The sequence below is a fragment of the Sceloporus undulatus genome, chromosome 8 (genome assembly GCF_019175285.1).
Source record: "Sceloporus undulatus isolate JIND9_A2432 ecotype Alabama chromosome 8, SceUnd_v1.1, whole genome shotgun sequence".
Lineage (NCBI taxonomy): Eukaryota > Metazoa > Chordata > Lepidosauria > Squamata > Phrynosomatidae > Sceloporus > Sceloporus undulatus.
Window position 1 is genome coordinate 4,620,242 of NC_056529.1, and position 21,494 is coordinate 4,641,735.

Here is a 21,494-nt window from a genome sequence, read left to right on the forward strand (position 1 = left end):
GTTGGCCAATAGCCTGGGCTTCTGGGAGATGAAGTCCAAAAGCCCTGACAGGGGCGTTAACGCAAACGGCGCGGGGAAGATGACGTCAGTAAACGTTTCGCCCAATGGAGGAGAGCCGCAGGAGGCAGGCGGCGCGGATAAATGACGTCAGCGACCGTTTCGCCCAATGGGGGGAAGCCTCAAGAGGCGCGGATTTAAAACGTCATCAGGGCGCGCCCCAGCGCCAGTCTCTTCCTCTCATGGCTCTTTCAGTCTGTGGAGCCCTGGGCCGTTTCCTGAGTCGGAGGCGGCTGTGGGGCGTCCTCCGCTGGAGCTCCGAAGGGCCTGAGGAGGCGGGGAAGGCGGAGGCGGTGGTGCGGATCCCTCACTCCTGGCAGCTGCGCCTGGAGCAAAGAGGGCAGCCTGGGCCTAGCAAAGGAGACAGAGAAGTCAAAAGGGGGAAGCTACTCCTTCGAAGCCGTCGCAAGGAGCTGAGCCAGGCCGCGCGGCTGACTGTGGGCCGCTGGGAGAGGCCTCGCTTGGTCTCTGACGGCTGGAAGCACCGTCTCTCTCGGGGGGACTACTTCCAGCTGGAACGGACCAGGAAAGAGGCTCCTCAGGAGAAGGACCCTGAGGCCGTCTCTTTCGAGGCTCTGGGCCTGGAGCCTCAGCTGGCCTCACTCTTAGTAGAGGCCTTTGGCATCTCTAGTCCCACTCCGGTCCAAAGGCAGGCCCTCCCTGCCCTCCTCAAAGGCAACAACGCTCTCTGTGCCGCCGAAACCGGAAGCGGAAAGACCCTGGCGTACCTCCTCCCCGTTCTGCAGCGGCTCCTTCGAGACCGACATCTGCCTCGCAGGCTGGGCTCCGTCACTTTCCCTCGCTCCTTGGTGGTGCTGCCTTCGAGAGAGTTGGCGGCGCAAGTACGCGGCGTCGCTCTCCCCTTATGCGCCCCTCTGGGGTTGGAGGTCAGGGAGATCTGCGGCGGGCGAGGCATCGGTGGCGTGCGGCGTAAGATCCGTGGCGTCGCCGTGGACCTCCTCGTGGCCACACCCGGCGCGCTCTCCAAGGCCCTGCGGAGGAGGATCTTGTCTTTACAGGAGCTGCGGTTCCTGGTTTTGGACGAAGCTGACACCTTGCTGGACCCCACCTTCGTAGACTTAGTGGAGGACTCGCTTCGGCAAGCGCCGCTCGCCGCCACTAAGAATGAAGCTGACGACACTTGGGACCCCAAAACCCAATTGGTGGCGGTGGGAGCCACCCTCCCGAAAGGGTTGCGGGAGCTTTTGAGCGAAGTCGCCGACTTGGACGCTTTCAAAACATTGACCGGCTCCAGTTTGCACTACCTTCAGCCTCACGTGGAGCAAAGGTTCGTGCGCCTGAAGGGCGCCGACAAAGTGACAGAGCTCCTGCAACTCATCAAGGACCGCCAGCCCTCGTCCGGAGCGGTCTTGGTTTTCTGCAACAACGCAAGCACCGTCAACTGGCTGGGTTACATTTTGGATGACCATAAAGTGAAACATCTACGCTTACAGGGACAAATGCAAGCACAGATAAGGTCCGGCATCTTTGACGCTTTCCAGAAAGGCCAGTCCGATATATTGGTCTGCACCGACATCGCGTCCCGGGGGCTGGACACCACCCATGTGGAGCTAGTGGTCAACTATGACTTCCCGCCAACCTTACACGATTACTTGCACCGGGTCGGACGCGTTGGACGCACGGGCAGCAAGTTTCCTGGAACTGCGGTCAGCTTTGTGACCCACCGGTGGGATGTGGACCTTGTCCGGAAAATAGAGACTGCCGCTCGCAAAAGGACTCGGTTGCCTGGGTTGGAACCGGTTGTTTCCGAGGCGGCCTCGCCTAAAGCAAAATAGTTCCGGACTTATTTAAAGGACCTGCGTTTTGTACGTTCTTGCTGAGCAAATGAGCATCACGGCCAATGTTCAGTCAAAGAACCTTGCGATAAATAAAGTCAGAAACATAAATGGCTCTTGATGTGGGATTTTTGAGAAGGGGGGCTGTATGTATATATACTTTATATACTCATGTATAAGTCTAGAAATTTTAGTCTAAAAATTGACCCCCCAAAACAGCTCTCTTGGAGATAGGACTCAAGTCTAAGCATGAAATTCATTTATGTTTCATCTTCAGCTGATACACATAGCCTGAAGGCAGTTTTATATATGTAGCTGTACGTCCGGAACAAATTCTAGCAGCTGGTGTTATTAATTGTACTGGTTACTTTAGTAAATGGTTTTGAGGTCTGGCTCTGGTCCTGTTAGTTATAGAATTAGGGCTAATAACATTTGGATTGATCCAAGCTGAGCCGCGGAATGTTTTAATGGGGCTTTTTCTGTAATACAAAGACAAAGAAAACAAAATACATCTCTTTCAATCACAGATGAATCAGTGCAGCACTTTGTATGTTTAAAACAACAGCATAACACAGCAATAACAAAGCCATTGGCTTTTCAACAAATGGTTTGGATCATACACCAGTGTAGATTTTGGCACTGGACAAAAGCATGTTTGGACAAGAACACTAAGCAACCGTGTGGCTTGCGGGCAGCCTGCACCTTCAGGCAGAAAGGCAGATCCTCACGTCAGTCAAACCACTTTAAAGCGCTTTAGTCCTCCATCCTTGCTACATGTAAAGCATGAATGTAATGCCAATCCTACACCTTCATGTACTTTTATCTTTGCTACTTCTGTGTTCTCTTTCTAGTTATCACAAAAAACACCTGCAACAAAATGTTGCAGCATGGAATGCTTATTTAGGATTTTCCATTTCCCTCCCACAGGTTCAACAGTCAACATGCTGAGGCCTCATTCAGCTGTGAAGTTGAAGGCTTTCACAGCCGGCATCCATAGTTTTCTGAGCATTTTTCAGGCTATGTGGCTGCATTCTGGAAGAATGTTTTCCTGGCGTTTTGCCTGCATTTGTGGCTGGCATCCTCTGAAGATGTCAACCACAGATGCAGGCGAAACGTCAGGAAGAAATTCTTCCAGAACATGGACGCATAACCTGAAAAACCTACAGAAAACCTTCTTTAGCTGTTTGCAGGAAGGTGTCTTGCTCCTTCCACACCTTATGATAACCTGTTAAAATGTTTTCTTCATTGCCTGGGTGACCACCAAGCCTGATGATTCCTTCCTCTTCTTCTGGCTTCATAAGTAACAATATGAACAGAACATCAAAAATAGAGGGAATTATTCTCTGCATACGCACACATGTGCACTTTTACCCACACTTAATCAATATAAGCAGCAAGACAAAGACAAAAATATGGAGCTAGCCCTGGTTGTTACAGATATGTTTGAAAGTGGGGCTTTTTTGGCAGTGCCTGCTAAAATATCAGATACAGAAGAAGCCACTGAAATAGATACCTGGAATGTGAGAGTGTAGATTTGTTGCCCTGTGTAGTTCCTTCCCAGGACCACCCAAACTAGAATTGGACAGATCAGTTAAAATGCAGAATAAATTATACAGAATAAGAGAAATTGTGCACACATGAATAATTCAACGGAGTCTTGGTGCAGCTCTTGGTACAACCTTGTCGTTATTTGGGGCAAAATTCAATCCCCAAAAATTCAGCCAGTAATATGAGGCAATTAAGGACACCATTCACAAGTAGCAAAGAGCATGTTTGTGGGGATGAAGGTCAGTCTTTAGTGCTGTTAATCCACAACTGCAAATTTGAGAGACATTCTTTTTCCTGCACCTCCATTGCCTCTATCTCCACTTCTCTGTCTCTGCAAAGCAGACACATTTGATACATGGGGATATCTTTCCACAAGTCATAAAACATCATGGTTAGAAGTAAACACAGGTACATTGTGGCCTGTTGCAAACAGCTTAGGTGGCTTCTGTTTTGGACAATGTTGGAAGCAACTTCTAATGCTGTCCTCCTTTAAGTCGCAACTGGTCCAGCTATGCAAAATGGCCTCAACGGTGACAATGAGGGATGGATTACTTGTGTGACTTCGATGCCGGATCAAATTTTTCCTAGGCGAATTCATTCAAAATGTGCAACTCCCCACCAATTTTCATCCCGTTTGTGTCTTGTTTCTTCTTCTTTATAGGGCTTTGGCTTCCAGTTTCTGTCTCAGACATTGGTTGTCGAGTGAGTGGTGGAAAAGTTCTCCATGCGAACCCTCACCAGCTTCTCCGCAGGAGGCGGCGGAAGGAGGAACTTGCAGCCAAAGACTTGTCGGCAGGCTTTCCGGAAATTTTCGGACAGGAAGGCGTAGATGATGGGGTTGATGCATGAGTTCCCGTAGGCTAAGCAATGAGAGATGATGCGAAAGGTGAAGGAGGCGTTGTTAAGGGGAAACCGCCCAAACTCGGCCCACATGGTAATGATGTGGTGCGGGAGCCAGGAGATCAGGAACACGGCGATCACAAGTAGCACCGTCTGGGCTGTCTAGAGAGGGGGGAACACAAGGACTTTTAAAATGACCTATAGAAAATGTGGTTTCGATGTTACAGAAAATAAGAAATTTTATACATAGAAACAAGGGCTGTATCTGATTTTTTTTTCTCTCTTATAGAACAATCTTCTAAGTACAAACATACCTAGGCATCTGTATGGCTTCCACTGCAAACAGTGGAAAATATTAATGTGTTTCTCACACATGCTCAGTTCATTTACATGTTGCACTTCAGCATAGTTTTCCTAGTCTTTTGTACTTTATATTTCTTTTTCTAGACAGAGTCCAGTTGTTCTAAAACAATGCTTTCATTCCACTTGTCCTACAGCTAATCTGGTATAAATACTTACAGTATATTTTAAACCATTTGTATAAAAAACAGTGCAACCACTGTGGACACGCTCTTGTGTATTATGTGTTTGCATAGGTTTGGGCTATCTGGTGTTCACTATATACAGGGCCAACAGTCTTTCATCGGCATATTTTACTCTTTTTACTTGATTTGTACCTGCTTGCATAATTTGATGGAATAATTCTTTACAATTCATGTGTGTCATTTGGTATGGATTCATAATATTTCCAATGCATTCTGTTCAGATGAATACTCTTAAGTTTCCAGCGTGAATACTACAAAACCCAAGTTGCAATGGTATGTCAGCAATATCTGCATGTGTAATAACTGCCAAACAGTTATGCACAAATAGGCCAGACATATGTTTGCAGAAAAACCAAAGAAAATGTTGCTACATCAATTTGCACGGCTTCATGGTTTTCAGCTAGACATTCTCAGTTCTCTGCTTTCCTATGGGCCATTTTATACATTCAGGGAAAACTAAAGAGGTTTTTCCTAGCTTCTACCACTTCCAACTATCTTTTGAGGACTGTATCTTTGCATATTGTTTCATATAACAAAAACAAGGAGAATGCCCCCATTGTACATGTAAAGTTAACCCCAGAAGCTTAGCCTGACATGCTGGTTTTCTGTATGATAGAAGGGGGTTGCTATTACAACCCTATAATGCTTGGGTCAAGGAAAGACTCTCCTATGCAAGTCTGCCCAGGTTTCTGAGATCTTTGGAGGAGGCCCTTGTCTCTGTCCCACCATCTTCTCAGGCCACGTTGAATGGAAATTTAGGGAAAGGGCCTTCTCTGGCTGCTCTCAAACTTTGGAAAACCCTCGGGGGGAGCGGCAGAGTGGTTGGATAGTTTCTTCCTTCCGGTCTTTCTGCTTTCAGAAGAACACTTTTCTGTTCCAACAGGCTTTTCTGATCCAACTTGCCAGACTGTGATGTTTGTCTGACCTTAAGAAAGATTAATGTTTGTAATGCATTTGTTTTAATTGGCCTGAATTATATGGGTAATGTAACTGCATTCTAATAATAACTTTGCTTTCAGTGACGATTTGGTTTTAACCGTCTTTCAATCTGCTTCTTCAGGAGTCCAGTAAGCCTGCACTTAGCTGAGCATTTGTCAATTTTGAAGAGCCGCAGCTAACAGGACCAACGGAGACCAGTGTTACCTAGGCAGCCAGACCAAGGACTTTATCACAGGCTAGAAAGGTAGAATTTTAAAAGAATAAAAGTGTCTTTGGCTGGTACTTGTCACACGACGTCGCATCTGTCCTGTTGCAGCCTTTCTTTCCATTAATTATTGTAGTGCACCTTTTCACTGACAGGCGAAACCCGTCAATAGGCTCTCAATCTCCCTGCTGTTCCGTGATTGCCTTAATTTGATAGTTCCCTTCTTCTGCAGTTCAGCTTCTCAGGTAGTTACATTGTGTGAATGAGTGCAGTTTTGCTCCTTCCCTTTCTCCTAGCAATCATAGCAGCCAAAATATTCCTGAAGCCAGCTGCTATGTGCACATTTGCACAGTAGCCAGCTTCAGGAGACGGTTGGCAACTGTGATTTCTTCCCTTCCTTCCTTCCTTCCTTCTTTCCTTCCTTCCAGAAGGTGACATTTGGCAGTACAGAAAACAGATCCCACCACAGTGGATCACCAAATTGCTATCATGGGGGAAAGTTTGTAATGAATTCATACCAAACTTGTATGTTTCTATTCTTAAACTATTATGATGGTGAAGTCAAAGGCTTTTACGACCAGCATCCATAGTTTTTTGTGGGTTTTTTGGTCTATGTGGCCATGTTCTGGAAGAGTTTATTCCTGACGTTTCGCCAACATTTGTGGCTGGCATCTTCCGAGAATGAAGATGCCAGCCACAGGTGCTGGTGAAATGTCAGGAAAATAAATCTCTTCTAGAACCTGGCCACATAGCCCAAAAAACCCACAAAAAACTATCACGATTGTGGTGGGACAGAAATTTGGTGCGATAAAGTGGCTTACACACTGTAAACAACGTAGGAAGTGCTAGTTCACGGATAAGTGGTATAGAAACTTATTTTTTATTGCTATTGCTATAAAGTCCCAATGCTGGGCTTATAACATACCCTCCAAGAATACTGATTTAAATAATAATAAATAAAAGCTTCTACAAAATCAGGGCGGTGTACAACACAATGCAACACAATACAAAAATACACTAAAAAATACACATTCAATTAAAATAACAATAAAACAACTCCAGCCAGCTTGCCATGCTGACGAAGAGAAGAGAGAGGGGTTGTTCGGGGCACACATCAGGGGTATGCCTGCTTGAATAAAAAAGTCTTCAGCCCCTTTTTAAACTGGGCCAGGGAGGTGGCTGAGCGGAGCTCAATGGGCAGAGAGTTCCAGAGGTTGGGGGCCGAGATGGTAAAGGCCCTCCTAGAGGTGGAGACTAATCTGGCCCCTGGAACCCTTAACAGTTGCTGCCCAGATGTTCTGAGTGTGCGGGGCAGATTGTATGGAGAGAGGCGGTCCTCAAGGTACCCTGGGCCCAAGCCATTTAGGGCTTTATAGGTAATAACCAACACCTTGTATTGCGCCCGGAAGCGAATAGGCAGCCAGTGCAAATCCTTAAGCACTGGTGTTATATGGCTGGCCCTGGATGTGCCAGTGAGCAGTCGGGCTGCCATATTCTGCACTAGTTGCAGCTTCCGGGTATGGTACAAGGGTTGCCCCATGTAGAGCGCGTTGCAGAAGTCCAAGCGAGAGGTTACCAGAGCATGTACTATGGTTTCAAGGTCCCTCTGGCCCAGGTAGGGACGCAGCTGGCGTATCAGCTGAAGCTGATAGCAGGTGCTCCTGACCGTCGCATCCACCTGAGATATAAGGTGGAGCGACGAGTCCAGGAGCACCCCCAGACTGCGTACTGAGGATCACAGGAAGCGTGATCCCGTTCAGGACAGGTGGAACCACCACCATCCCCGGGGCAGAAAAACCTATCACGAGCACCTCCATTTTCTCTGGATTTAGGCTGAGTCTGTTTTCCCTCGTCCAGCCCATTACCGATTCCAGACAGGCCACGAGAGGAGAGATGCCATCCCCAGTCACTGCATCAGTCGGAGACATAGAGAAGACTATTTGGGTGTCATCAGCGTACTGATAACCCCGCGCTTCATGTCTCCGGATGATCTCTCCCAGCGGTTTCATGTAAATGTTAAAGAGCATGGGAGACAGAATGGCTCCTTGAGGGACCCCAGATGTAAGGGCCCTCTTATCAGAGCACATGTCTCCCAGCTGCACCATCTGGAACCTCCCAGAGAAGTAGGATCAGAACCACTGGAGCGCAGTGCCCCCGATTCCCACTTCTGCCAGGCGCTCCAGAAGGATACCATGGTCTATGGTATCGAAAGCCACTGAGATGTCCAAAAGCACTAACAGGGACACGCTACCCCTGTCAATCCCCAGTCGGAGGTCATCGACCAAGGCGACCATAGCAGTCTCAACCCCTTAGCCCGCCCGAAAGCCAGTTTGAAATGGGTCTAGATAATCCGTTTCATCCAAGATCGATTGAAGCTGGATTGCAACCACCCTCTCGATCACCTTCCCCAGAAATGGCAGTAGTGAAACTGGCCGATAATTATTATGCATCAGGTGGTCAAGGGAGGGCTTTTTAAGCAAAGGTTTTACTGTGGCCAATTTTAAGCTTGATGGAAATTGCCCATCCCTCAAGGATGTATTAATGATCCGGTGCAACAATGAAGTTACCACTGGTCCCCCCTGAGCCGCTAGCCATGAGGGACAGGGATCGAGAGAGCTAGTTGTCTTCCGAACACTTCTAAGGATCCTGTCCACATCATCGGTACTAACCGACTCAAACTGATCCAGTTTAATGGAGTCCACAGAGGCTCTGGATACCTCTTCTCTAGGCTCTGTTCTAATACTGGCGTTAAGACCTTCGCTTATCTGAGAGGTTTTATCCGCGAAGAAGTTGTTAAATTGGTCACAGCAGGCCTTAGAAGGTTCAAGGATCTGGTTCAGGGTGGGAGGGAGCTGAGTTAGCTCCCTCACAACCCTGAACAACTCTGCTGGACGCGACTCCGCGGACGCAACACAAGCACCATAGAACGAATTCTTAGCTGCTCGTATCGCCTCTCCATAGTCCTCCAAAAGACGGTCTAGGAGAGCCTTGTTGGCTAAGCGTAGGTGTTTCCGCCAGACGTGCTCTAGCCGTCGCAGCACCCGCTTCCTCGCCCGGAGGTCTTCCATATACCAGGGTTTCCTTTTGGAAGCAGGCCTGAGAGGGCGCTTGGGAGCGATACTGTGTATAGCCCTGGAGAGATCTATATCCCAGATGTTAGTCAGGGCATCAACAGAATCGCCGTCATTTCCAACCATGTGCCCCTCTAGGGCTTCCTGGAACCTTTTGGGTTCCATCAGCCTTCGAGGGTGGACCATTCTAATAGGTCCACCACCCCTGGGAGGGGTCTGGGTAGAAGCCTTGATATTCGCCTCCACCAGGAAATGATCTGTCCATGACAGGGCAGAAATATTAGTTATTTCTGCCCACGGATTTTCCATATCCGTACAAAAGACCAGATCGAGCGTATTACCCGCAAAATGCGTCGGACCCGAAACCAATTGGGACAGGCCCATGGCCGTCATGTGGTATCCATGAATTCACGAGCTGCACCAGGTGGAACATAGTTGGCTGCGAAGGGGATGTTGAAATCACCCAGGACAAGTAGTCTGGGTGTTTCCAGCATCAGCTCCGAGACCAACTGCGTCAGCTCGTTAAGGGAGTCTGTTAGGGCACAGGGTGGCCGATACACCAACAAAATCCCTAGACTGTCCCTGGCTTTCAGGGTCAAGTAAATACACTCAATGAAGGAAGTTTGACGGATATGGTTCCTGATAAGAGACAAGGTGTTCTTATAAACCAAGGCAACACTCCCCCCCCCCCCCCCCATCTAACCTGGACTGGTCCTTCACTGAAAACCCGGCAGGGAGAGCCTGAGCCCACACAGCTTCCCCTTCAGGCCCAAGCCAGGTTTCAGTAATGCAAGCCAGGTCACAGTTGTTATCTACAAGCAGGTCATGGATGATGTGGGACTTGTTGTTGATGGACCTGGCATTGCACAGGAGCAGAGACAGGGTTTGTGGCACGGTTGGAATGACCCTCAGGTCCTTTTGGTTAGGAGGAGGACGGGAAGGAGGGATAGATATTAAGCATCGATCTCGCCTTCCTGCTTCATCCATTGCATTGCCCTTTTGCTTTATCCATTGCATTGCCCTTTTAGCACTGGTTCCTCTGAGCAGCTCACAATACTGCCTCTGGTCTGAATTTGATTTATTGTCCAAAAATCACTGCTGTCGTGTGAACCTTGCATTGGTTTTTACATTGCCAAAGTGCTGTTCGAAGCTGTGGGCTAATTATGTTGCTCTTGGTTACCTTTCTCCTTGGTGGAAAAAACAATCATTTTGAGCTGGACCGTTTTTCGGTCACACACTGCAGAGATTTGTTTTGGTCATTCTCAAAAAAACAATTTCAAAACAGCCTAGCAGGAGGAAGATGTGGGAAATGGAAGCAGGCAGGTGGAAAGGACATTTTTTGCTACAGAAACTGCAGTAAGCTTCCAAGATCTGGAAAAAAACTTCCTAGAATAGAATTGTTACTTTAAAAATGCCAAAATCACATATGCCAGGGTCACAATAGATGTTGAGGAGGAGGAAAAATGTATAGGGGAATGTATATGAGCCAGTATGGCATAATGGTTTGAGTGATGGGCTCTGGGAAACTAGGGTTTGAGTCCCCACTCCGCCACAAAACACCCTTTTAGCCTGTTCAGAAGTGGTTTGGCACTATCTACCTACCTCTGAAGCTGAGAGAGTGTTACCCAGTGGGTTTCCTTGGCTGAGGAAGGATTTAAACCCTGGACTCAACTGTCCCAATCCAACACTCAAACCACTATACCACACTGACTTTCACAGATGAAGGCATAAAACACTTGACCCTTCCTTCTACAGCAGCCGTTCTCCAGCTTGGTTACAACTCCTTATCATCCCCACATTGGTCATGGGTAATGGGAATTGCAGTCTAATACATCTGAAAGGTGCCAAATAGTGCCAGGCTGCCCTAATGACCAGAGCTGTGTAGAATGCAGTTGCGTGCTCTCTCCTCTGCATCACATACTCTCACCGACATCAGAATAATAGGTGTTAAAATCTGTCATTATTTTGTTGCCGGAGATATTATGGCAGGGACAGAAGTGGAAAAGCTGCGGTAATGACCAGGGAAAACAAAGCAAGGCAGAGCATCTCGGCCGAATGTACTTCCAAAATGGGAAACTGCTTTCAGATTCAATACGTATCAGAGTAAATTATTTTAATTATATGCCTCTCTCCTAGTTGCCCAGTAACATGAGCTGCATTAGACTGATCACTTTGCAAGAACAAAGCATTCTTTTTTAACAGTGGCTGGGAAGCCAAAACGTCAGAATTGCACACCCAAAGGATCATAGTTCATACTAATAATTTTCCTCCTCCTTTTAAAGAGGTTCCAAAAAGTTTGCTGCACCCATTATTCCGTGATGGGAGAGAGAGAGGCGAAATACTGGGCTTCTGGCAAGAGCTACCAGATAGCATTCCTCCAACATAATACAGGACATGAATGGTAAAGCAACATGACACTATGGTTAAAATGGTAAAAGCAAACAAGCTAGGAGAGGCTGCAGCAGTTTGCTTTTGCCTGAGCCTACTGGGAAAGATTCTGCCCTTCTTCGTCTTTGTTGAGTTAACTAAGGGCATATTCTGCACTTTGAACTCAGTTTGCAGCAACTGAAGTAGCTGAAGACAAAGGAGGAAGAGAGAGAAACTGGGACATTTAAAAACTGAATTGACAACCGAGAAAGAAGGATGACAGAGGATCAGTCAGGGCTGTCCTTGCCAAACTGGCTTGTGATTCTAATAGTGCAAAACTAGTAAGTTTTTCCAGGATCTGGACAATTCTTTACCTGTGATGCACTGTTTTCTGAAAAGCACTAGAGAATATGCAATGCTATTGCAGCACCCTACTCCCCATCCTTTGCATCAGAGATGGCCAAATTTGGTCCTTCTTCTCTAATAGGGGGATGTTAGTCCTACAACAATACAGCCTGAATTATTATGAAAATAGTATTATTATTATTATTATTATTATTAATTATGAATATAGCAGGCAGTAATATAGATAGATAAGGCTTGCATTCAGCTTCTCCTCCCAATTCACTGTTTCTAATCCTCTCATTTTTCCTTCTTGACAGCTGGTTTCAGTGTTTAAAGCCACTGAAAGAACACAGCATTGGTGATAAATGGAGGAGCCTGTCTTGGCTTCATGCGTGGTTTGACTATTGGACTACAACTCTGAAGACCAGGGTTCGAATCCTAGCTTGGCCATGGAAACAGCAGGTTACCTTGGGTGAGTTACACTCTCTCAGCCTCAGAAGGAGGCAAAGGCAAATCTGCCCTGAACCAAGAAAACCCTGTGATAAGATTGCCATAAGTCGGAAATAACTTAATGACGCACAACAGTAACAATAGATGCACTACAGCTCACTGGCTGAGAATTGCCTTTCCCTAAATTGCAAATCCCAGGATTTCATAGAATGGACCCATTGCAGTTCAAGTGGAATCCTAGTGTTGCAATTGTGCGGTGTGAACAAACCCTAGATATGTATAATTGGTGGGTTTTTTTACATACTTGTAATTGTAGATAACATATCTTTCTTATAAGAAAAGGTAGGTATAATTGGAAAAGATATTCAAGAGATGCAACCAGTAGCTGTTCTTTGCTGCTATTGTCACTAGCTTGTGTAATGCATCTTCACGGTTCTTAGGTTTCATATCTGAATGCAACTATCGGGAGCGGAGAGGCGGAAATCCATATTCTACACAAGAGCTGCTAATGGAAATTTCTGGGCTCAAAGACCGAACTAGAAGTCTGTGGCTGCATTAAGGTATCTTTGAAAGTCAATATTCCTTGTGAAGAGAGTGTCAAGGAACACTTAGAGGCCATACCAGCCAGAAATCATAGAATTGGAAGAGACCCCCAAGAGCCATCCAGTCTAACCCTCTGCAGTTTGACCCTGTTTTAATTAATATGACTGCATCCTATGGAATCTTGAGATCTGTAGTTTCTTGTGGCAAGAGATCTGACAGAGAAAGCAAAATATCTCACAAAACTACACATCCCAGATTTTTTTTTAACCTCCTTTTATTCTGTATCCTCTTTTAGCTGCGCTGGTTTATGACCATAATAAAGACTCTATTCTATTACCAAAAGTCCATAGCATTGAGCCATGGCAGTTAAAGCAGCATCAAACTGCATTATTTCAGGCTAAGACAGATACAGACATAGACACAAGCACCCCCCCCCCACAAAACTAGGAGCCCATTCACACTATAGAATTATAGTGCTATTATTCTACTTTAATAGCAACATCCCATGGAATCCTGGGATAAGTAGTTTAGGGAGAGGCATGTGGGATTCTCAGTCAGAGACACATCTGTACCACTGACCAAACTACAAGTCCCAGGTTTCCAGAGGACAGAACAACAACAGAATAAAAGCACTCAAATTGGCATAAAAGCACTAGAATTCTGTAGTGTGGATGGACCCCAGGTCTCAAGATGGCTTCCACATTAAAACAAATTCAACGGAGCTGAAACGTAGAACAGGTTTCTACATACCTTTCTCTTTGATCGTTCTGATTTCTTGGAAATATTCTTCACCTTTTTATGGAGATGATATAACACCTAATGAGAGTAAGGGATAACGCGTTCATTTACTGACATATAGATCAGCCTACCTATCCATCCACAATCTTGCTACATGCAGGATTTCAGACACATTTTCCCCATCTAGAGGTTAATAAATCTTTCTCAAGAATTTGCCGGGTTGCAAATTGGTTGTAGACGGATACACAGAGCCTGTGTGACTCAGTGGTTTGAGCATTGGACTATCACTCTGGAGATAAGGGTTTGAATCTTGGCTCAGCCACAGAATTAGATAAGATAAATATTTATTATGGGCACAGACTAACATAAGAACAGCAAAATGCAGCATGCAAAGTACGATATACCATAACAAAACTCGTAGAAGAAATAAAAATACATATCCAATGTAAGTATAAGCAGCCACGGAAACCCACTGGGTGACCTTGGGCAAGTCACACACTCTCAGCCTCAGAGGATGGCAATGGCAAACCCCTTATGCAGAAGGAAACGACTTGAAGGCACGCAACAACAACAACAACAAAATGTATGTAGCCCTGAAGCTGCTGTTTGCATTTCCTAATGGTACCAAATAGCAGCTCCAAAGGGACAAAAATGATAGACTAGAGAAGGGGAAAGACTTATATTCCCCCCCCCCTCTTCCCTATACAACGTTGGGCTTCCTCAAGCCAGAGCAGCACATGCTACTGCTTTCATAACCCAGAAACATGCAGGTTAATTGCATTCACACAATGGACATCATAACATCCTATGGTTTGTTTGCCTCTGAATTATTATTATTTGTTGCTGAGCAGTGACAGCAGGAGAAGTTATATTGCCCTCATTTCCTGCTTGTTGTGGCTGCTGGACCAGATTGGTCTTAGGTTTGATCCAGCTATAGGGATCTTACATATCCTCTGAGCAGGTATATACTGTAAGACATCTAATTTCTCCGTAATGTCCAACATTTCAGCAGATTTATTATTTAGGGTTTCCAGGGCTCAGGATGAACCAGTGGTTTCAGCACTGGACTTTGGAGCTTATCGTTCAGCATTTTAAATCGGCTCCAGCCTCCAGCCTGAGAGAGTGTGACTTGATTTGCCTTAGGGTCGCCATAAGTCAAAAATGGCTTGGAGGCACATAACAAAAAGATCTCAGCCCTTGGTTGGTGTTCAGTTTTTGTGGGTCACCTCCAGGCAGGACACAAGAGTGCAAATTGTCCAGGACACAAGAGTGCAAGGATGCAAGAGTGCAAATCCGCCTTGAATCCCATTGTGGGAGAAAGGCAGGATATAAACCCTTGAAATAAAAAAATGAAATAAAATAAATTTTCAGTTCCAAGCAAGAGGAAAAGGCTGTGCCCAAATCTCCAGTTCAGCCAGTAGAGCAGCTGCTTGCAATAATTGGCAAGGCTTAATAGATTTGTTGCCGTAAGTTGCAAAAATTCTCCCAGAGGACTTTGTATATACTTCTTTAGCCTTTTCTTTCCCTCCTAGTTGAGATGCCAGGGCTCACCCTCTGTTCTGCTCTGCCTTCGATTAAATGTTCTTTATCTCAACTCCCAAAGAGATGAGCAACTCCTCTGTTATGTGGAGGTTATGTCATTGAACATTAACAAGTAATGTTCAGAGACATAACCAGGGGCCATCCCTATGTCTCATTTTTTGACTTTGAAAACTCAGATTGGACATTTTGAACTGGCAACCCAAGTATTAACTGAGAGGGCTGGAGTGACAGTCCAAGAAAGAAAGAAAGAAAGAAAGAAAATCTTCCAAGGTCTGGCTCAGTTTAACTCAGATTCTCTTCCATCCAAATCATTCAGTAGTAATATTGAGAATTAGGCTGCTTTTCTTCGGCCTCACTGCTTTCGGTGAGCATGCTAAAGAGAAGGGCATAAATACATTTAATAGATGGACTTTCTTTTCATTAATTGGCTTAAGTACTTTAAGTCTTCCAGCTCTAATGGTTAAGTACATTCATTGCTTGGTTACAAGGACGCTGTAACTGCGTTTTCAAAAGGTTAATCTACATTTTTTTGATACGCTGGATAAATTATTTTTCTCCTAATGCCTTTCTTCAAAGAGAGGGAGAGATGGAGGGAAAGATTATTTACAGATTATAGATAAAGGATCTATATAGAGCTATGAATCTAAGGTTAAAGAATCCATGGATATGGAGGGTGGACTATACATTATATTGGCTGTCCAGGGATTGCTGTGATCTTCTGAGTCAAAGGTAGGCTTCTTAGCCACAGTTTTGGAGCATTCATTTGGGTAATTCATAAAACTGGCATAGGATGTACCATGGCACTAAGAAAGCAATCTCATGCCAACTGGATGCATTATGGTTATTTACCAAATACAAGATTGGAAACATCTCTTTATTTTGAGGTAGTGCCAGCCTCGGTGGGAGGCAAAACCAACTCAGTGCGTGCCAAGTAAATACAGTCCTATTGGGGCACTAAATCCATTATATTTGACTATTTGTCTTCCGCAGTGACACTTCCCAATGCCCCATAAGGAGGGAAAAGAGGAAGGTGACAAAATCTTTGCTAGCAGGGAGGGGACCCTTACTGTGTATGAGTAAAGGTGGAACAAGTTTCACCAAAGGTGTAATAAGACAGCATAGCGTACTAGTTAAAGTGTTGAATCAGGAGTCAAAGTTCAAGCCTCCTCTCCTGAAGTGAACCTTGTGAAGACAGCTTCTCTTCCTCCCAACTTGGCCTACCTTTTAGGGTTGTTGGGAGCAGTGGCAGCAATTTTTAAATCAACATAAAACAACAGAGCCTTCTACCCTTTGTTAAATATTAACACTGATTACGAAAAAATCAATTAAGGGAAGTAGACGAAATGCAAGAAGGAAAGATTATGCGTTGAAAGAGCCTGGGAAAGTATTCAAAGGCCCCATACAGATAGGCCAAAATAAAGCTGCTTCAGGTCACTTTGGAGTTATGCTGTTTAAAGGATGCATGCGTCCTAAGCATCCAGAAGCTCTGCCAAAGCTGTGCTCCAATATTTGCCCCCTGCTGCCATTTTCAGTGTTTTGAGGTTGTTATCTCCAAAATGCTCAGAAATAGTAATAGTTTGTGCATTTTGCATCTCAGACCAAGGAAAACAAGCTCTCATTTATTTCTATGTGCAGAAATGGTTCAACTATTCACAGGCACAGCTTGGAAAAGGTGGCCATGCTGGTGGGGGATTTTGGAAGCAGAGTCCAAAAAGGCAACTTTTCCAAGCTCCGTGGTGGTGAACATGGTGACAAAGATGCAGTGAATTTTCTTCAAGGGAGACAGCTTTGGCCCACTATTTGCCCTGAGCCCTAAGGTTTGGCCACCCATAAAGATATACCAATGAACAGTTGGGGAATGGCATGATTTTTTCATAACTTTCTAATGCAAAAGGTAGTGTGTAGGTCAATGACACAATGACACTTCTGGAGGTTTCACCTTTTGCATTGGGGTGGGCAGTCCAGAGAATCTGGAGGGACTGAACCCCATAATTCACTCCAAGGTGCCATTTTCCCCACCCCTGTTCAGAACCACTAAAGATTCGGGCATGTCATCCTCAGGCTGCTGCCAGCCATCATCATCCCAACCATCCCCATCTCCACCCACCTTGGCATAGCAGCAAGAGATGAGCACCAGAGGCAGCAGGTAACCCACCACCAGGATGGTCACCTTGTAGATCTGTTTGGCAACTGGGTTCTCAGCCCAATGCTCCCAGCAGAAAGAGCTGTTGGGTGCCTGTTGGTGCCCACTCACGAGGGCTTGGTGCTGAGCCACTGGAATGGCGATGAGGAGGGACAGGATCCAGATGATCCCTATGCCAAGGACGGCATTGCGTTTGCTGCGGATGCATAGTGAGCGCTTGGCATGCACCACAGCGATGTACCGGTCCACTGACATGGCCGCCAAGGTGAAGATGCTGACCAGCATGGTAGCCATGGCGAGGTAGTGCACTGACTTGCAGAAGAAGGCACCAAATACCCATTCTGGTAGGGAGTAGATGGTGGCCTGGAAGGGGACGCAGAAGAGGAGGAAGGAAAAGTCGGCAATGCTGAGGTTGAGGATGAAGATGTTGGTGGCACTGCGTGATGGCCGTCTTCCCGGCCGGAGACGACCCAGAACGATCAGCACGAGTGTATTGCCCACCATGCCCAGAAGGAAGATCACTCCAAACAGCACAGGGACAATCACGGTCTCAGGGCCACCTCCAGACACACTGGGCCAGCAAGAGGAAGCGTTGGCCTGTTGGAACGCAAAGTCATTGCAGCTGCAAGTGGTACCATTGGTTCCAGACTCCTCCATGGAGTAGGATCACTTCATGGGATGCCCAGCCCTGCCCTGAGTTAAGCTCTCCTGTTCTCTGCAAAGAAACAAGGGGTCCGAGTATTGTTCTCCGGTGGAGATGTTAGCTCAGACTCTTTGACCTTGGTGTCAAAGACTTCTCCAGGATGAAGACTTGTTGGATTCCTGGATGTTCTCTTTCTGATTACTTTCTCCAGGACTGGTGACAATGTAGATGTTCTCTCCTCCAAAGATAGCTGCATAAGGAGCTGGTGGACTTGTTCTCTTCCAGTTTTGAGGTCAGAAGCAGCAGCACAAAATAAAGGGCTCATCCAACCTGGAGGCAGGAGAGGCTGCCGGCACTTTCAGCTCCTTCCAGATGAAGTGCCTGTGGATGTGGTTGTGTGAGAGCGGCTGAATATAGCCGGCAAGCCAAGCTGTTTCCAGCTCCTCCTCTCTTGTATAGTAGCAGCCTGGAGGGAGGGAAGAGGATTCATGGCTGAGCAGAGTTTCAGACTCTATATATGCTCTCAAGGGCCTTTTTTGGGAGCTATTTGGGATTGAACTTCAGAAATTTCGGAAGCTGAAACTCTCACATCCTTTGGCCTTCCCCCCCTTAAACCAAACAAAATATCCATCTGTTGAGCACCTTGCGACCAGTCTCTGGTTTCTTCCACATAATACCAGGTTATTTTGCCAACTGAGGCAGAAAAAGAAATACATCCCACAAATCCTTCTTCCTGACTCCAGCAGTAAAAGGAAACATTAAATAAAGAACAATCAGTTGCCATTCCATGTCAGGATGCAACATGTCAGTTATTTCATCTTGACATGCAGGAAACTATTGTAGTTTTCTCCCTGCTGTAGGAGGAAATGAACAACTTTGCCTAATATTCTTCCTATATCTGAGCATCCTAAAGTGTTCCAGAGGACTTTTTTCTGTACAGAAAAAAAGATAGGGTTTTGCGCACCTCTTTTCCAGTTCCCTGTGCAGAAAACACTGCATGGAAAATGTATTTCTTACACAAAACACACCATGTGCATCCTCTGGAATACTTCGGGACATTCATCAAATACTAGGGGAAAGCTGCACAGCATTCTTGCTACTGCATTATTCTTTCAGGAAGCAATTCCTGACAGTCAGGACATCCAATAAATGGATAAGAGAGAATATGCTTTCTACCCTTACTTTTCATGACCATTTGAAAATCTGCTCTCAGAGAAGCCATAGCCCTGAGCTTGTAGGACCTGAGCAGAGCAGATGAGGATAGGGATCTTGGAAGTGTCTCATTCACAGACTTACTATGATTTCAAGAGGACTTGCAGACAGTTAACAACATTTGCAAGATAATATGTATTCCTGCTTGTGGGGAATATCCAAAAGCGCAATGCTGGTAAGGCTTGAAGTGAACCTGTGTCTCAGGAAATATTTTACGTTACACAAAATAACTTGTCTGCAACAGTTCCTCTGCCTAAAACAAATGTTGGTTGGAGCATTGCATAAGAAAGCCTGGGCTCCTTTTCATGTTGTTTACTGTGCAATAGAGGTTTCAGATTTCTGAAAAGCATCTGTTTTTCTCTCTGGATTTGATTATATGCTTTGTAAAGCTGTCCTTCATCAGACTTTCTCAAAAGCACTCCAGTGGGAAATGAACTCAGCACACTTACTACAGGGATGTGACAACTGGTAAGTGGACTCCTCTGGCAACAAAACCATTAGCAGCAGAATCTGGTGTGAAATGGTTAGCTAAATAGTTTCCACTGGCATCCGTTCTCTATGAAATTTATTTTTCAAGATTGATATTGGTGGGGGCTTTTCTGGACAGTTTCTTCCCCATTTCCCCTCTCCCCCCTCGGCAGCATCCGCATCCTCATCCCTGCCATTTATCTCGGGATTACCACAGGCACAAAAGAACCGTGGCGGAAACTAGGGCCTTTACAGACTGCCCAAAATAAAGCTGATTCAGGTCTCTTTGGAGGTATGCATTTAAATGATGCATGGGTCCTAAGAGTCCGGAGGTTCACGCCAAAGCCACACTCGCTCCATCCTAGCACTGGAGTGCAGTTTTGGTGCGCGGTCCGGTTCGTAGATTGCATCATCATTTAAAAAACAAGCATACCTCCAAGAACCCAAAGCAGCTTTATTTTGGCAGTCTGTAACAGGCCTAGATTTAAAGTGAAAACAGCCCACTTTTGCAGGTTGTTTTTCACATGACGTTGGGGGTTAACCTGAACAGAAAGTAGGAAAATAAACCCCGCAAATGCAGGTTGCTTTTCAGATGACATTGAAGAGGAATAACGTGAAAATAACCCAAACGGAAAGCCAACACAACTTTTTAAACTGAGCCATCTTGGGTCCCACTCTGGGAGAAAGAGGGCATACAAATGAAATAAATAAAATAATAATGACGATTAATAATAAGGTGGGAGGGAGAGGGAAACCAGGACAATATAAAAGTAGCTGAGAAAGTGGGAGGACAGAGGATGAATTGTCACTCTCCCTACCAAATTGTGAAAAACCAGCCACAGAAAACACATTTTTGGTATAGAAAACATCGGTCCTTTGAAATGTTTAGATCTTAGGAGAAAAAAACTGCCCCAATCCTCACTTCTCTATTATTCTTCCATCATTTCCAATCAGGAAACAAATAATGAAGAATATTGCAAAGTCGAAGGCTTTCACGTCTGGAGTCCATAGTTCCTTGTGGATTTTTCAGGCTGCGTGGCCATATTCTGGAAGAACTTATTCCTGATGTTTTGCCTCCATCTGTGGCTGGCATCTTCTCTCACCTTTTCCTTTTCGTGGAATATCCAGAGGCGTTCCAAGAACAAGCAGCACTGTTTTGTTCCAACTTGCAAGCTAAGGTGAGATCTTTTTATTTCAAGAGAGATGGCAGCAAAAGGCTCCATTTTCAAGAGGTTGGGTTAGCCAGTTTCAAGTCCTTTAACACTCTGGATGAGAGCAGGAGCACATGGCATTTATTCGTGGAAATTGCCGGCGTTCTCTGAACTACTTGCCATCATTTTTTAGACGTCTTGGAGAACAAATGAGGTGCCAGGGGACTAGAGACAAGAAAATGCTTTTGCCCCTCTCTTCAAAAAAGGGGGGTAAAGATCCTGGAAACTGCAGACCAATTAGCCTGACTTCACTACCAGGAAAAATATTAGAACGGATTATATATGAGTGTGTCTGCAAGTACCTTGATGACAATGCAGTGGTTAGTTGTTGTTGTTATTATTATTATTATTTCTTACCCGCCTCTCCCCATAGATCAAGGCAGGGAACAACAACCATTAACAGACACACCACAGCCGTTAAAACACATCCGTTAAAATACAGATCGATTTCAAAGGACATGCATACAATTTCAAAGGGCAAGATATACATATATTAAAACAATCCGCATTCAGAATTTATCATTCACAATTTACAAATCGCCCGGATAAGCCTGCCGAAAGAGACCGGGCTTTAATGCTCTTTTAAATTCAGACAGCGTCTTCGGCTGTCGAATCTTTTCCAGCAGGTCATTCCACAGTTTAGGAGGAAGCTGAAGGAAAAGTAGGAGCCATCATGGGTTTATCAAGAACAAATCCCAACCCCCAAAATCTTATATCTGTCTGTCTGTCTGTCTGTCTGTCTATCTATCTATCTATCTATCTATCTATCTATCTATCTATCTATCTATTTATTAGATTTATATCTTGCCTTATCATCCAGGTTTCTTCGTC

At 45.4% G+C, this 21,494-nt stretch overlaps 2 protein-coding genes across 2 annotated transcripts; one reads left to right on the forward strand and one right to left on the reverse strand.

Annotated features, from left to right (window-relative positions):
• The first annotated feature begins 111 nt into the window (after nucleotides 1–111).
• Nucleotides 112–1,964, forward strand: DDX28 (DEAD-box helicase 28). The gene has a single exon (XM_042438070.1). It carries the CDS (start codon nucleotides 240–242, stop codon nucleotides 1,851–1,853), a length of 1,614 nt encoding a protein of 537 aa, XP_042294004.1. The 5' UTR covers nucleotides 112–239; the 3' UTR covers nucleotides 1,854–1,964.
• Nucleotides 1,965–2,457: 493 nt separating this feature from the next.
• LOC121914560 (galanin receptor type 1-like) lies at nucleotides 2,458–18,130 on the reverse strand. The gene is made up of 3 exons (XM_042438076.1): nucleotides 17,094–18,130; nucleotides 13,457–13,522; nucleotides 2,458–4,403 (listed from the first exon to the last, which is right to left on the reverse strand). The coding sequence occupies exons 1-3, from the start codon at nucleotides 17,784–17,786 to the stop codon at nucleotides 4,086–4,088; spliced, it is 1,077 nt and encodes a 358-aa protein (XP_042294010.1). The 5' UTR covers nucleotides 17,787–18,130; the 3' UTR covers nucleotides 2,458–4,085.
• Nucleotides 18,131–21,494: the final 3,364 nt, after the last annotated feature.

What these genes read in the sequence shown, in the direction of transcription:
- DDX28 (XM_042438070.1), top strand. Translation starts at nt 240, where the DNA reads ATGGCTCTTTCAGTCTGTGGAGCCCTGGGCCGTTTCCTGAGTCGGAGG.
- LOC121914560 (XM_042438076.1), bottom strand. Translation starts at nt 17,786, where the DNA reads ATGGAGGAGTCTGGAACCAATGGTACCACTTGCAGCTGCAATGACTTT. An exon ending in TCTCTTGCTGCTATGCCAAG is followed by an intron (nt 13,523 to 17,093) that starts GTGGGTGGAGAT and finishes TACTCTCATTAG; the next exon opens with GTGTTATATCATCTCCATAA. An exon ending in CAGAACGATCAAAGAGAAAG is followed by an intron (nt 4,404 to 13,456) that starts GTATGTAGAAAC and finishes CCCCCTCTCTAG; the next exon opens with ACAGCCCAGACGGTGCTACT.